This window comes from Artemia sp. Qi Xiang Cuo, chromosome 20, assembly GCF_049724085.1.
Source record: "Artemia sp. Qi Xiang Cuo chromosome 20, ASM4972408v1, whole genome shotgun sequence".
In the NCBI taxonomy this organism is placed as follows: domain Eukaryota; kingdom Metazoa; phylum Arthropoda; class Branchiopoda; order Anostraca; family Artemiidae; genus Artemia; species Artemia sp. Qi Xiang Cuo.
Window position 1 is genome coordinate 26650404 of NC_142813.1, and position 15891 is coordinate 26666294.

General features: G+C 34.7%; 1 protein-coding gene across 2 annotated transcripts in view; it reads left to right on the top strand.

Moving 5' to 3' along the window:
• The window catches only part of LOC148940048 (uncharacterized), a 30341-nt gene extending 14699 nt beyond the window's left edge, over window positions 1-15642 (top strand). For both annotated transcript variants that reach the window (XM_089105722.1, XM_089105723.1), the window contains exon 2: window positions 12452-15642. In XM_089105722.1, the coding sequence (XP_088961848.1) occupies window positions 12452-15506 (3055 nt within the window). In that variant the 3' untranslated portion in view covers window positions 15507-15642. The remainder of the gene's footprint in view (window positions 1-12451) is intronic.
• Window positions 15643-15891: the final 249 nt, after the last annotated feature.

Here is a 15891-nt window from a genome sequence, read left to right on the forward strand (position 1 = left end):
GAAAAGCTGGTCGTCTTTAAATACTGTGGAAAAGGGTCATCATAAATTATTTTTATTAAATACTAGATTCTTCATGGGAAGGAGTAAAAGTGTCCCTGAGCAGAGTGGGATAGAGGAGTAGCGTGTACAGTTATTGGTCTCAGGCGGCTTCCTTTTCCTTTTTATTCGTAGGCTACTTTTGCGTTTTCAATAAGATATCAAGAACATAAATAAATTCAAGTATATTGGTAGTATAATTGCAAAAAAGCAAATGCTGCAGTGGTGCCTCGTTGATCAAGATAAGAAAAGAAGCCTTATTGAAACAGACGCAAAATATTTTCTTTTTCTAAAAAAAGGAAACGTTTGGTTTGCCATAGTATTGACAATATTGTCAGTAGATACTCGACTCGATGTGAGTCAATCCGTCGTACTGTTGCAACCAAAAGGATGCAAAATGTGTCCTGCTAAGCCAATCCAGAGACAGAGAACAAGTAGAAGAATGGGAGCATTTGTGTTTACACATTTACTCATTTGTATAGCCAAAGGAGAAGACTAACGCCATTCAAAAGTATTAGAAAATAATATATTTCGATGGGGAAAACAGCTTCCCTTGATGTACACGACGGCATATCTCTGCTGCCTAATGTTCTTTTTCTTACAAGGAATGTTGTACGGCTGTCATATTCCCTTTCAAAATCTAAAAAGGAGATTACAATCGTAGTGATTAGGGAGTACTCAAATTTGTTTACGAAAGTAATTTTTTTCTTATATCCGTTTGTATACCGTGGGAAGCGCGCATAAAGGAAGCATGATAAACCTCAGTATACAGCTTACTTACACTAGAAACCAAATGTGTTATCACAAATACATCGGTATTCAAACAAAACGGGTACTTCCGTGTTATAGCGGCCACATCAAAGAAGTAAAGTTAGGTTAATTCTAATGAAATATGTCAGAATATGATGAAATTATAATATTTTAGTAACAAAATTATGGAAAATACAACAGAATTATGGGAGGCAGACCGCCCAGAACACATTATATTAAACATCTGACCACCTTTATATATTACATCTTTAACTAAAATATACCTGCAAGGTAGTTTATTTTGCTCAGGCTAAGTTGATTATCTCCGAGTGGACACAGAAAACCGGTTTCATTAAAGATCAATAACAAAGTGTTGTCGCTCTAACATTCAAGTACCCAAAAATGATGTACATTCTAAAAAGCTTATTGAAGCTTCCAGTCTTGGAGATCCTAGTAAAAAAAAAACTTCAGACAAAAAAAAGAATAAAAAGTGGTTCCCCTATTGAAAGACATTTCCTAGTCTTCATAATTGGAGCGCGTGAGCCGTCCGAAGTCTTAAGGTTTTTCCACAGTTTCCCCAAATTTAACGTACCCTAGCTATTTTTACATAAAGCTAACTTTATACTATTTTAAGGGATCCCTCCCCTAATACATCCTATAATAGCTGTAATTAGAGTGTTTTATTTTTAAACACATGCTACTGTGCTAGGAACAATAAAAATATTTCCAGAAGTATCAAAAAGTGGAAATGACAGCACTGCGCAGTTATGGCGCATTGCCATTTTGCAGATTGGCGAAATCATGAATACTTTTAATTTAAAAAGCTGAAATAAAAATTTCAGTGAGATTTTAAAACAGTTTATTTCGTGATTACAATTCTGTCACAATAAATTATAATTTGGATGGCGTTAACATAGTTTTGATTGAGCTTATTAGTAAACCACAGAAGTTAATTTCATGTAGGAACTTTGAGGTTTAAACTGGATGTATTTTGGCAACCATCCCGAAGAAAGCGAAAGTGTTATTTTCGGAAATCAATGAAATAAATCCGTTTTTGTCTCTGGCTTAGCCCCAAGCGAAAGTGGTAAAACCGCTTTCTCTGGTCTAAAGGGCGACAATGTTGGACCACAGTTCAAAAATGTGACCTTTGAATTATGCAGTATATTATCGTCAATTGTTTTTCTAGATGCCATCATAGTCAAAGTTTCTTTTGTTAGACGAACACCACCCTGTGTGTTGAATACCAGAAAATCGGTATGTCATCCAAGTCGTTAACTCAAGGTTGTTAGAACGTTCCTCGAGTTTACAGTTAATTGTTGTGTAAAATGATAATAACCATAGTGGAGTGTAATTTTTTTGCCGTATTGCTTACAAACAGAACGTTTTCGCAAAATTATCGCACCTGATGCTATTTTAAAGAGGGGTTGAAAATTGTGCCGTAGGCGTACAGCACTTTGAGTGTCCAACCCTGCCTCCGTCACCTCCATAGTTTTGCATTCATGTATCTTGTACTTGTACTATCTATATAATCGGCGCTCATGAAATAAAATACTATGCTGCCCATAGATCTTCAATTTATTTGTTCGGCATTATCACTTGCCCAAGATATGAAAAAAATCAACAAATCGTCAAGAATTGCAAGTCTAGCCGAAAAAACCATTGGTCACAGGCCTAATAAGCTTATGTGGTCATTGGCTTTTTCTTTTGTTTGTAAAAACTCAAACTATTTGAAAAGGATTCTGGTCGCACATCCGATGTCAGTCTCAGAAGTCAGTCTCTGTCAGGTCTCTTCCCCCACCATTATTTGTTGTCGAGGTATCCCCCAAAATATCCAGAGAGTTAAGGGATTATCCTAAGATCTCATCCCCCCAAACTTTGTTGGTCCAACCTTTCTGTTACATACACGCAGGCTACTTAATATAAACTTTTTGGTACTGGTGCATTATACGGACACTTCTAAAAAGTCAAGTTTGATTAATGCTAATGAAATAAAATGAAATAGGATGAATATATAATAGTTTAGAAACAAATTTGGGCTATATATTTTCACATTAGGGGGTGGGGGTAAAGCATACCATATATTAAATACGTAACCTAACCTAACCTCGGTACCCCCCCCCACCCTAAACCCCAAAAAACAACAGTTTAAATATCGTAAACGCAATGAAAACTACTCTTTGCATTTCTCAATAGCGGTCTCTTGAAAATAACCAGTCTGGCGGGTTTCGTTTAACGCACCAGTACCAACTTTTTTATGTATATGTATTTGTTTTTGCATTCTAACGCCGTATTCCAGCCATTTGAGCGAGACTGAACCTCTAATCACGAGGCTTTAAACTTAGAATATCCGTAAAATTGTGTCTGTTCAGAAGCGTATAAAATATTTCTCTGCTTTCCTTACCTTTAACAATGCTTCTTTTTGGATTATAAAATCTTTTTTTTTTGCAATTTACAAACTCAAAAATTATTTAACAACCATTACTTTACTATTAATCTATGAGCATAAGCCGTATTAGTGGATGTTAAAAACCTCTCACAATTCATTTCATGATCATTTGAATGCATTAGCTTAAAATTTAATATTACTAGTTTGTTTATTAGACTTTCATCAGCAAAAGCTCGAATATTTTTTATTAAAGATGGCGAAGATTTAAAGGAATTGCACAAAATTCGTTTTAAAATTTTACTGTCTTTTTAAATTTATAAATTATCATTTCCATACTTCATAAATTATCCGAATATATCGTTTTATGTATATAATGAGTCAAGGTAAATGTGCTATTTTTAGGCAATCAGAAATTGATTGATTGTTATTGAAGGATTTATGGCTGGACGGTATATTTTTTGGGAAAATCAGTGTAATAACATAATTTTGTTCCAAATTCTAAATTGTTTTCAGGAATTTGCATTGCTTTTTACGTTCGGGGAGAAAAAAATTAGTTACATTTCAAATCGCTTCAAAAGTGAAACATTCAAACTTGGGCATAAATAAGATATAACCCTTTGACAATTGATTTTTGGCCATGTTTTGCCCAGGCTAGTTGCAACCCTGCCCTGCTAAAAAGCTATAATTCATTAACTAAATCTATTTATTGGAGGTTTTCGAGAACCATAATAATATTAATATATCCCTCACTTAACCTTTATTTTTGATTTGTTGTTGATTTTATGCCAGAACTTTAGCGCTTTTTTTTAACCACAGAGACTCTTAAGAACTTGAATTCTGACCAGTTTTTTTCCAACATTACATGGTCATTAACAATATTCTTATTACTATTTCGATTGTAAAATACCGGTTGACGTAAATGTTTGCTCTACTCTTAAAACTGGTAGTACAGAAAGGGCTAAATTTTAATCCCTGTCGTTTATTATGAGCATTGTAAATAAGAGATGACTTTACTGTTATCTACCATTTCAAAGACGAAATTAATAAGACATGGTTAATAATTATTAGTGAGGAACAACACTGGAGCACATATGTTGCTTTTGATACGAACAAAATGGATTTTCTTGAAAGTGAAAAGCGTAATTTCAAAGAAGTGTAACTTTTTCTGTGCAAAGTTTTATTGTTGGTAATTATATTATTTTTTTATGAACTTGTCTATAGAAGACAAATGACACATGTCACTATTTCACGGTCACAAAGCAAAATCGTGAGTAAAAAATATTACATGTGTTGATGTTTTCATCAATTCTTAGACGAAAGAGAAACATAAGACATTGAAACCTTCTTTTACCCCGTAATATATACACTACAATTGATATTCTATCTATTAAAACAATAAAACCATTATTATGTCATTTGTATTCTTAAAACAAAACATTCTACCACTGAAATCTTGCTTCCAAAATTGGAATTCCGGCAGCACGCAAATTTAAATTCTTAGTATTTCTACCTCCTTACTTTCTGGATTTAAAACAGGAGTAGAAATATATATTATATATATATATATATATATATATATATATATATATATATATATATATATATATATATATATATATATATATATATATCACTCCTTATTGTTGTTATTCATTTCACTTGCGAACATGGATACCGGTGGATGCTGGACTTTCGAAGTGCTTTTTTTTGTTATGAATCTATTTGTTGAATAAATTTATTGATTGATTGTGTGACTGGTAGCCCGGCATTCTTGATAGACAGAACGACAGAGCCTTTATATCTTTGATCAATCATGGTATACCTGACAATCCCTAAATTCCATACTCTCATAAGATACGTAGATCAGCTGATTGTTTGCTGCGACTGAGTTGGACACCTCTCCCAAACTATATTAGTGTGTATGTCCAGGGTGGCATATACGGTCTTTTTGGAGGAAAGTCATAACAAACTTTTCTTTACTTACACAATAATTATTTAAAAAACCCTTCTTTAAAGAAAGAAAAACGATTCAATTTTAAATTAATTCCTATAGATTTTATCGAGCTTATCCCAAAACGCTGATCGCCAAACTAATTGTGTCAGTGGGATGCAAGTTCCATTCAAATTTATATATAAATTAATTTTTTTATTCCATCCTCTAGAAAAGGGTACGAAAACATTTGAAAGAGCAATTGACCGTGGCGCAATCTATTTGATTACTTAGAGAGCGTAGTAGAACTTCAAATTTCCTATCCAAAGGAGTCTTCTTCCAACATTCAATGACAAATGGATTGGTACTTTGCGAAATTTGAAATTTCGATGATTGAAGACGGTTCTATGCCCATAGACATGTTGAATTTGATCGCACAGTTTTCATTAAATTCCCCCTCCTTTTCTAAAATTATAAAATGGCCTTATGCCAATTATTTTTTATAACTTTGAACTAAAATCGCCTTACATATTTGAAATGTGATTAAGAAGTAGCCTAAATTCTATAGGTGCATTTGAAAAATGAATTGAAGAAAACAAGATTTTCAAATGAATATACAGAGCAATCTTAGTACTTAAAACAAAATAAAATGATACTACATATAAGAAGGCTAATACTATACACTAAAGTTTGACCAGTGCTTTTAGAATTTGATTGCTTAAACAAAATACTTGTGAAACTAAGCGAGTCCTTTCGTTCTCATAGCATTGTGATAAAAAATTTAAACTTGTCCTAACTTCTTTTGTTTAATCGCTCATTGATGAAGCATTGAGATAAAAACTCAAACTTTAGCAAAAAGATCGAAAGGCCAAGAAGGACATCTGCCCTCGTAATATCCATGATAATCTTTCTCCGTTCTAATTTTTAACTCCGCTCTTTGTATCATTTGAGAATTTTCTTTCCAGTTGATTTCTATTCGTTTTTAATTCCATATTCACGATTATCTTAAATAGGGAGAGGGGGCTGCTATTCATCACTGGACCACTGGAATCTTAAGTAAGTTAAGATTTGATTTTGTTTGTGTCAGAGTAAGTCAACGTTCAATTTCCGTTTCATAATCCAACGGACGTGTTGCTCCCTCAGTAAGCTACTGCTGCTCTATGTTTAGTTCAAATCTATTCCTCCAATTAAAGGATAGTTAGGCAGTACATATCATCCTCCTCCCCATTTATCTAAAGGATCTCACGCGAAATTGTAAACACTTGATCTTAAAACATATTTCTTTACCTCCCCCCCGCCCCCATTTAAGTCACCGGAAGGTTAAATCAATAGCTTTGATTAAAAAAAAAAAACACAGAAAAAACACAAAAACCAAATAAATAAACGAACACGCATTTGTAGCCATTCTTCTCAGGAATAATATGAAATCTTGATTTTTTTTTCAGTAGACTTAAATTCTCGGATCTCGGGTTCTCGTGCTTTTCAAAAATTTGACAAATTAACTTCTGTCCAGATACCCCCCCCCATTAGATCTTTGGAGATGATACCCCCTTTTCTTCTAATTAACCACAGTTTTGTATGTGAAACTTTGAACTTGACAATGGTTACTTATTGAGAACCACCATAAAATTAAAAATTCCAATAATAAATGCAAAACGAAATAGAAGACTGTTATGAATGCTAACAAAGTACCGGACAGAGTTTGATTTAAGAAGCAGAAATTTCTAACTTCTTTAATATATTAAAGTCCTCTAACTCGAACCACTTGCTTGCTATGTCCTCATCGAAAAGGTTAAATACCAGAAAACAAGAGCCCTCTTTACAGGATTAAGAGCCAGTTTACTCGAGTTTCAATGAATCCTGCTTCACTGAGACCCGAAAACGCTTTCTTTTAAGATGGTCAAATCATTTTTTCAGCGAAAATTCGGCGTAGGCCTATTTGATGACACTATCTTGAGTACGGGTAAGGTTTGACGGCGTGAAAAAAAAGAACAGCTAAAACTTTCCAGCCATAGACGGAAAAAAAGCAGTTTAGAGCATTGGATGCCGTAGCTTTAAAGCCTAATGAACGATTGTGTTACGATATGAATGTCAGTTGTAGAAATACAAACTGGCTTGGGTACTGTTTTATTAGCTCGATGCCAAGCGATATTGTATAGCGAACATGATAAAAGAAACTAGTCAAGCAGGTTATTTCAAGGAAGAATTGCTATGATGAGCGTTACAAACAGTGGTTTCTCACTCCGTTTACAATATTTAAACATTAGTTTTTTGGGGTTGATGGGACAAAAGAGATATCTGGGTTGGGTCACGTCATGTATTTCATATATGCTATGCTTTACCCCCACCCTCCTAACTTTCAAACATATTGCCGAAACTTGTTCCTAAACTATTATATTTTTATCCTATTTTGTTTTACTTCATTAGCATTAACCAAACTTCACTTCTCGCGTGGCATCCAGCTAATAGAACAGTACCCTGGCTTAAAAGAAGCATATAAGTAGCCTAATCAAACCGTCATTGCCCCGCTGTGAACAGCCGATTATGCTTAGAAAAAATCAAAAAGATATTGTCCAAAACTGAGGATTGATTTTGATTTTATTTTTAATAATAAAGGTGTTTGAGTGAAAGGACTCAATTAAAGACTTTTACGGGGATTTAATGACATCAACAAGTGCTAAAAATCAATCAATCAATAAGGCAAGTGTGCAATTTTTACACTGCAAAACCTAACTTTGTTCATCCATGAAACCAACCTAACAAATCAATGTCTAAACAGGTGGCAAGAAGACACAAAAATTTTCACTTTCAATAAAGCGAACAAAGATCACAGATCTGTTTCATGGTCCAGCAGTATAGTTTGCAAACTATTTGCCAGACTGTGAGCCCACACCCACGTAATTGAGCTTAAAAGCTCCAGATTTTCAGGGTTACGTTGATACTACTGGATTAAAAATAAAATTGTCATCTAATGTCAAGTAAACAAAGCATTTAAGAAAAGACAAGAGACTATTATTAAAGTTGAGTGAAATAGAAACGTCAAGAAGTGCACAGGACTGAGTAAAATACAATTCAGACGAATTTAGCTGTGAAGTATACCAAACAAACATCTCAGAAACATTTCTGAGGGGAAGGCGTCATAACATCTAACCGTCAGGAGCACTACGAAATCCTTCATAACATCGACAAAAAAATCCGTCAAAATCACTAACCGTCATAACATCAAAAATTTTAAAACTTTAGTTTTTTGGGGTTTAGGGGGGATATGTTAGGTTACGTATTTAATACATGCTATGCTTTACTCCCACCCCCCCTGATGTGCAAATATATAGCCGAAATTTGTTTCTAAACTATTATATACTTATTACTATTATATAAACTTATAATTTTTTTTTAGATATTATGACTGTTAGTGGTTCTGACGGATTTTCCTTTTAGATGTTATGACGTTTAGTGCTTGTGACGGCTAGTCGAAATGGTAGCACCCCATTTCTGAGATAGCTTAGTGTCCATGATAAACAGCCGAATTTCAAATTTTTGAGAAATGATTTACAAGATGAGCAGATCTCTTTGGTGGATCTTTTGTCTATTGAATGTCTTTGAAAAGGTTTATTTACTAAACAAAAGGTAGGAAAGATGAGACGACCGATTTCCGAGTACGTCATACTGAAGAATGCCTACATCTAATATTATGCGCTACTAATTGAGTTAACTAGCTCTAGTTCAAACTAATTAAATGGTTTGAAAATTTAGGCTTCTTTTTTAAGTTTCAGACTATTACCGAAGTGTGGAACTTGTATCTAATTTATTTATAATTCCATTACAATCATTCTAACTACGAAGCTGCACATTTAATGACGCGGATAAATCGAAAAACTACGGGATTCGAATCAGTTCAACAATACAATCTGTGCATCGTCATTCGAGTATCGAAATGTTTTATTGCCACAATTGTTAAAATTTTTGAGAGGTAATTTGAAGATAGCGAAGCCTTATTCACCTTTGGGTTGTGCAATACTGACTGAATTCATATTCTCAGTTCAGTGCGTGTTTCCTTAAAGGTTACAAAAGTAAAATAAAAATAGATCACTAAATTTTTTCTTTGCTCGTCTTTTTAAACGGCTACACGATAGTTCCAACTAAAATCGGGTCTTCGGTGCCCAGGCCAGGGCTCTTTAGGATCAAAAATTGTGGGAGTCAAATTTTGGGACCCAAAAGTATCTAAGTCGGGAAGGCAGCTTTCTAATTCTGGTACCGTAACTTAGATGAATTAGTAAAATGGATGGCAGGATAATATATGCTTGCATATAAGGAGCTTCCTGTGATCCGTAAAAACTGTCTCAATCAAATAATTTGTCAATACTGACGAGTTTTTTAATTGAGTTCCGAGGGGTGAGGCTTCTGGGAAAGTTTTTCCCTGCTTCTTTTCTTGTTCAGAATTACCATGGAGAATTTATAGCAAAAATTATTTTGTAAATCTCATCGCTTTACATTTTTATGTCTCGGAGCAAGGGAGGGGGTGTCAGAGGCAGTTTGACGATTTGTTTCTAGTTTTCTCCCAACTACATTATTGGCCCATGTTGTCATAGTATAGCGGTTTTAACATTGAATACTTTTATCGGTAGTCTTCATAAATGTGGGGAGTATCATATCACTTTCTACGGTACTTTGATGATTTTCCTGAGTACCAAATTATCAATCAGCATTTTCGATTTCAGATAACTTTAAATTTCTTTATTACTAAAATCAGCAATCTTCAGTCCCGACATATAGATTCAATGCGGACTGAGCTGGGTGCCTAAGAACGCACTTGAGTTTTATTATTTTCAAAATTGAACATAAGCTCTAAAAACCTTCAGTTTTTAATGAAGATGTAATTACGATGGCATTTGAAGCTGGGTTTGGATGGAAAAGAGCTGCAGTATCTTAGGGGTGATCTCTGATCTATATAAGTTCTTTCTTATTCTTCAAGGTTTATCCTCCCTCTGAAATATGCGATTTTGCGCCAAGCCAACAGCTATAACTTGTACCAAAGGATAATATACTTATCAGTTGCGGTTCTGGCCACTCTTGCGTCCGGGGCAAAATCTTGATTAACACCCCCCACTCCTCCCCCTGTCTCCCATATAATTTTCAGGGCAAATTTTTAACAAATTTTCATTATTAAAAAAATTATTTTTAATTTATTCATTAATAAATAATTTGTTTTAATTAGTTTTTAAATTCATTGTTTAAATTATTTAATTATTATTAATTGTTTTAATTTGATTATTGTTATTTAATTAATTTTAATTGGTTTTTATTTTATAGATTTACTTCCTATCATAGAATGATAGGAAGACAATTTTCTTATGTTGAAAATTACAACCCTAAAACCGCAGAAAGTAACATGCTAAAAACCTGCACAGGGAACATAAACTTTAATTTAAAACAAAAGAGAACCATTCACTATATGCCATTCAAAGAGAACCGTTTAATTTATAAGGTACTGGTCTAGAATCCAGTAACCACACGCAAGTTTCTTTAATGCTAATGAAATAAAACAAGATTGGATGAAAATATAATAGTTCAGAAACAAATTTAGGCTATATATTTGCACATTAAGGGGGGGGGAGTAAAGTACAGCATATATTAAATTCGTAACCTAACCTAACCTAGGTACTTTTTAGTCCCCCTAAACCCAAAAAAACTAAAGTTTAAATCTTTACCAAGGAGTGACCAACAGCTCACAATGAGCAACGGAAACCTATTTTTCATAGCATCTCGGTCTTTCTCGATGCGCATGGTTACTGGATTCTAGACCAGTACCATTTATAAATTAAATAGAGAATTGAGAGTTGGAGAAGGTCACGCATTGAGGTTACCAATTCATAAGCGTCAGTTTTGGAAATTTTTCAGTTCTGAGAATGCTTCTTCGGGTTTGTCATCAAGACTGATTCATATTCATAAAAACTATTATGCCGCCCCCCCCCCGCATTTAAATCACCCCGGTATTAAAACAACAATATAAGAAACAAAAACTTTTCTATTTAGCCACTGGCCAATGTTGCTAAATCCTGACCTTGAGAAATTCCGTTTTTCATTGGAAGATTATACAACGAAAATCCTAAAACTTGTTTTATGATAAAGTAAGAATTCCAATATAGACCTTGGTACATCTTTGCGACTTGACAAAAAGGAATTCTTACTAATTATAAAAGAAGTTTCGGTCTTTAATTATCTATTGTCTGTCTGTACTATAAGAAAAGATAAATGAGTAGGGTCAGAAGATATCTGTTGCAACAAAAAAGAATAAAAAAACGTAAAGAAAAGCTTCATGAAAGCAGCGCAATGCACTTTATTTTGAATATTCGTCTTATTCCCACAGGAGTGTCTAAATCGAATATAGACTTTAAAAACAAACCCAAACGTGCACTGAATCTTCCAGAGCATATGATTAAACTCTTTCATAAAAGATTCACTCTGTGCAATAGACAATATCCATTGTTTAGTTGACCTAAAACAAAGGTATATTTTTTCAGCGAGTAATTTGGCCTGTAGTTGTTTTGAGCATTTATAAGCATTATTATATTAAAATGCCCTCCAACATGGCGAATTTTTATAGTTCGTTATTTGGCAAATAGGGCTGAAAATTCTAATATAAAATATACATTTCAGAATTTTGTTTCATAACTTAACTAATAGTGGAACAGGGATGTACGCAGGGGGGAGAAGGGCACAACATCCTCTGAAATCCTACATTTTCCAAAATTTCTAGGCCCTTCTTATTCAAATTATAAAATCTTAATACTATTTAATTATTGATTATATATATTTTTTTTATTTCCTCCTGAAGTATACACAGTATTCGTTATTGCAGTTTATAACTCGCTAGTGTCTCATAGTAGTTGTTTTCCCTCTTTGTCATGTTCTTTAATTTATTACTTATTTTATCTGTTTTTTTTTGTGAACTACCTGTACGGCCCAATCATTCAATAAATTTTATTAGTTCATCCTATATGTGAACAGGAAACTATTAATTCCAACATTATAATTCTTTTATTTACACCAGCCTTTCTATAAGCGTTTTCGCAGCCTTTGTTGCAGGCATTACATAGATTATATTAAGATTCATAAAGCCAGCAAACAAAAGAAAGGAACTACAAGTTTAGTTATCTAATTAAATAATAATCTAGGTTTTGAAGCATATGAAAAAAGAATATGCAGAATGAAAACTCTTAAACTTTAAAGTGGTGACTACTTGAGAGATTTTGGTTCTCATTTAAAACACGCGCTCTTTTTTTCAGAAATGAATATCAATAAATTAAATATCAAATAAAACCATACTAAATAGATGTTTTCTTTTCTAGGTTCATTATGAAGCTGTTTATCATATTCGCAATTTGTTACGTAGCCTCCGGTCAAGTAAAGAGGCTGCATGTGGGTGCGACTCTCAACGGATTGGAAGAGCCCCGACAAAGGCGACTATTGCAAGAGGCTGATGAGCCAGAAATAATAACTGTTCCACGACCAGGAGAAGAATTTGTTTTTATCTCCGCCGGAAATAATCAGAAACGAGGCAGGTTTCTAGAAGAGTCTAAGAAAAAACATCATCAATCAGTTTCGCTATTCCAAGCACCATCATCAGTTGAAATTGGGTTTAAAGGAGTTGACTTAAGTGCTAATACTGCTAAAACAGAACTGAAATCAGAAGCTTCGGAGCATATTTCGATCAAGCCTCACTCAGTTTCACTGTTCGAAGCCCCTGAATCTTTCGACGCTGGGTTTAGAGGAATCGATGAAAGAGTTGACATTATTAAAAGAGAAGCAATAAAAGAAGATTCCAGTGCCACTAAAGGGCCAATCTCTTCACGTACAGTTGTAAAAACCAGTCCCAATGGAAAAGAATACGAATATGAATACCTTTATTATTATGATGACTCTGAGGAGGAGAGTGAAGAAGAATATGACGATGTAGGAGAAAAACAAACAACAACAACAACAACGACGACGCAATCTCCCACAACTCGCCCAAAAAGGGTCCGCGGTAAAACTACCACAGAACCTACTTCTGAAAATATTCCAAAAGTTTCTAATTCTAGAGGACAATTATTTGTCCAACAGCAATCAGTTTTAAATAAATCACCGATAACAAATTTACGAGATAACTCTATTGCTCGTGCTATCAAAACAGAACCGAAAATCGAAGAATCCTTTGAAACTTCTTCCGAAGAAATAGATTTAGACAAGGATGCTTTCAAAAAACTATCTGTTAATATAGAAAATGATCCTAGCGAGTTAAAAGAAGAAGAAATAAATACAGAAATTCAGGACGATAGTATTAAGCAGAACCAAGCAACCGTACAAGGGATTAACGAGGAAGCAGTTAAAGTAAGCCCCAATAGAGAAGATGCCATACAAAAAACTCATCAAGATTCAAAAACTATCAATCTTAATCTTAAAGATAATGAGATCACAGGAACACAAGTGCCTGTATTACAACGAGAAGATGCAAATGATAAGAGAACTGAAGAACTGAATATTTCCAACAATGATGAAAGTAGAGAAGAGCTTATAGGCGAGGAACAACATACTGCAGTAGAGGATGCGGAAATCGCTCACTCGGCACAAGCTCAGGTTGAAAAGGGACTCGACGGTTCACACGATATTAAACCAATGATTATTCACGCTGAAATGATGAATGAAGACGAGTTCAAGAAAAAACAAGAGCAGGAAGACACTGAACCAACGATAAAGCCTTTCGATCTAGAGAACGATATAGCCAAGCCCACTTCGTCAACGCCAGATGAAATGTCAGAAGTTATTCCCACAGAAGCACCTGAATTTGAAAGAATACTTCCTGGGACACGTTTCCCCGCCAGAATACAGGCTAAGATAGAAATGATGACAAAAAGTAAAGGCGAGATAATCATAGAAGGATCCGCTGATCAGGAAATGGAACAAGATAGTAATGGACCTGAAGTCCCGTCTTCTCAGAATAGGGAAATGGATGGTCAAAATGAAGAGTTCAAGAAAGACATTGACGAAATAGAAAGAGAAGCACCTTTATCTAACGATGAAAACCTAGTCGAAACCAACACTGAGATTCAAAGTATAGAAAGAGACGAGACTTTAGGCGACAATTTGCCCAGTAAAGAAATTGGAGGTAGTGAGGCTAGTGACCAGGCTGTGATTGAAATTGTTGCAAAAGCTGAAAAGACAATACTTGAAGCTAAAGAAGAAGCGATCCAATCTAACAGAATAAATGATTCTCGAGCTATTCACAATCTGCTAGTTATTTCTCAAGCACTAAACGATGAAAGAGATGAATCTTCTTCAGAAAAGGAAGTAAAGGATGATCAGAAGTTATCTGAGACAACTGAGATAACTCGACTATCCGAAATTAGAACTCCACCTTCAATCAAACAAACCATATCCGATTCTGATGTTACGGAAGCCACAACAGAAACAACAACTGCAAAAACCAAACGGACTAGATTTGGTGGTATCAGAACAAGAGCTCCATTTTTTATTTCTAAAAGTACAACAAGACAAGCAGATATCCTACAATCCGAAGACGAGGAAACAAGTACAACGACTCGTGCTCCTACAACAAGGTTCAATCGCTTCGGAAGCAGGAGAAAACCAACAAGGACACCAACCAGTACCGAAACTGTTTCTATAGTTGAAAGTAGGGACGACCAAAGTGAGAGTACGACCCAGAGTGTACTAACTGAGCAAACAAAGCAGACACGAGGAAGGTTTCGACCTAGTCTATTTCGTGGCGAACAAAGAAGAAGAAAGCCAATATCTGGTGAAGCAGAGACTGTTACAGTCCCTATCACTTTCGAAATTAAGCGGCAACGTCCAATTTTGCCCACAAGAAACCTAGCCAGAGTCAGTCCATTAAGTAGACGCCAAAAGACTACTACAACGACAGAAGTAATTGATTTACTTGCTGAAATGGAAGCCACAGAATCACCCGAAGAATCAATAACACTTTTTGAATTAAAAGACGAGAATGAAATAATAAAAACATCAACTGCACCCAATGTAATACAGGAGGAAATTGAAGAAGAAATAACCCTTAGACCACTTAGAAGACGACCCAGTATTACCGTCGGCGATAGATCTAGGAAATCGAATATTAGTCCGGTAGCAGCTCGGCGACTTTCTATTTTAGGGAGGCGCCGTACTACGACAACAATATCGCCAGAGCTATCTGAGGAAGAGGAAGGCAATGAAATTAAAACTGAGGATATTCAAAAAGAAGAGGTAGTTGAACACGAAAGTGAACATCACCATGAACCCGAACTTGAAGAATCTGAACCTGAACCTGTTCCTGAAACAACTACACAAGCGACAAGGCTTTCGATTTTAGAAAGGAACAAATTGAGACGCTTTAGGGCTAAGTCAACTTTGTAGATAATTTTATGGAGATCGAAACCCAGTGTTTGATAAAAATATTTATTTATTTTTTTATTTGGAAGTCAACATGTCTATTTTTATGCGCTAAATATAGTTAGTCAGCTACGCAAATTGAATAAATGAATGCAAGTTATACGTTCCAAGTATTTCCATAAGCTAACCTTGATTTCTGTAGGAAGCAAAATACCTAGCTGGGTGATAGTTATTAGACCACGAGATGCTCTAGATATAGTTCAAGAAGACAACGGTGCAGTTTTAGGCAGGGAGAGGATGGGTCCACCGAGTTTAACTCTTGGATTAATAACTGAGAAATGTTTGAATCATCAGACCGCTTTAGTCTTCAGTTTAATTGATTACGAACGGAGACTTAATTTTGCTGATA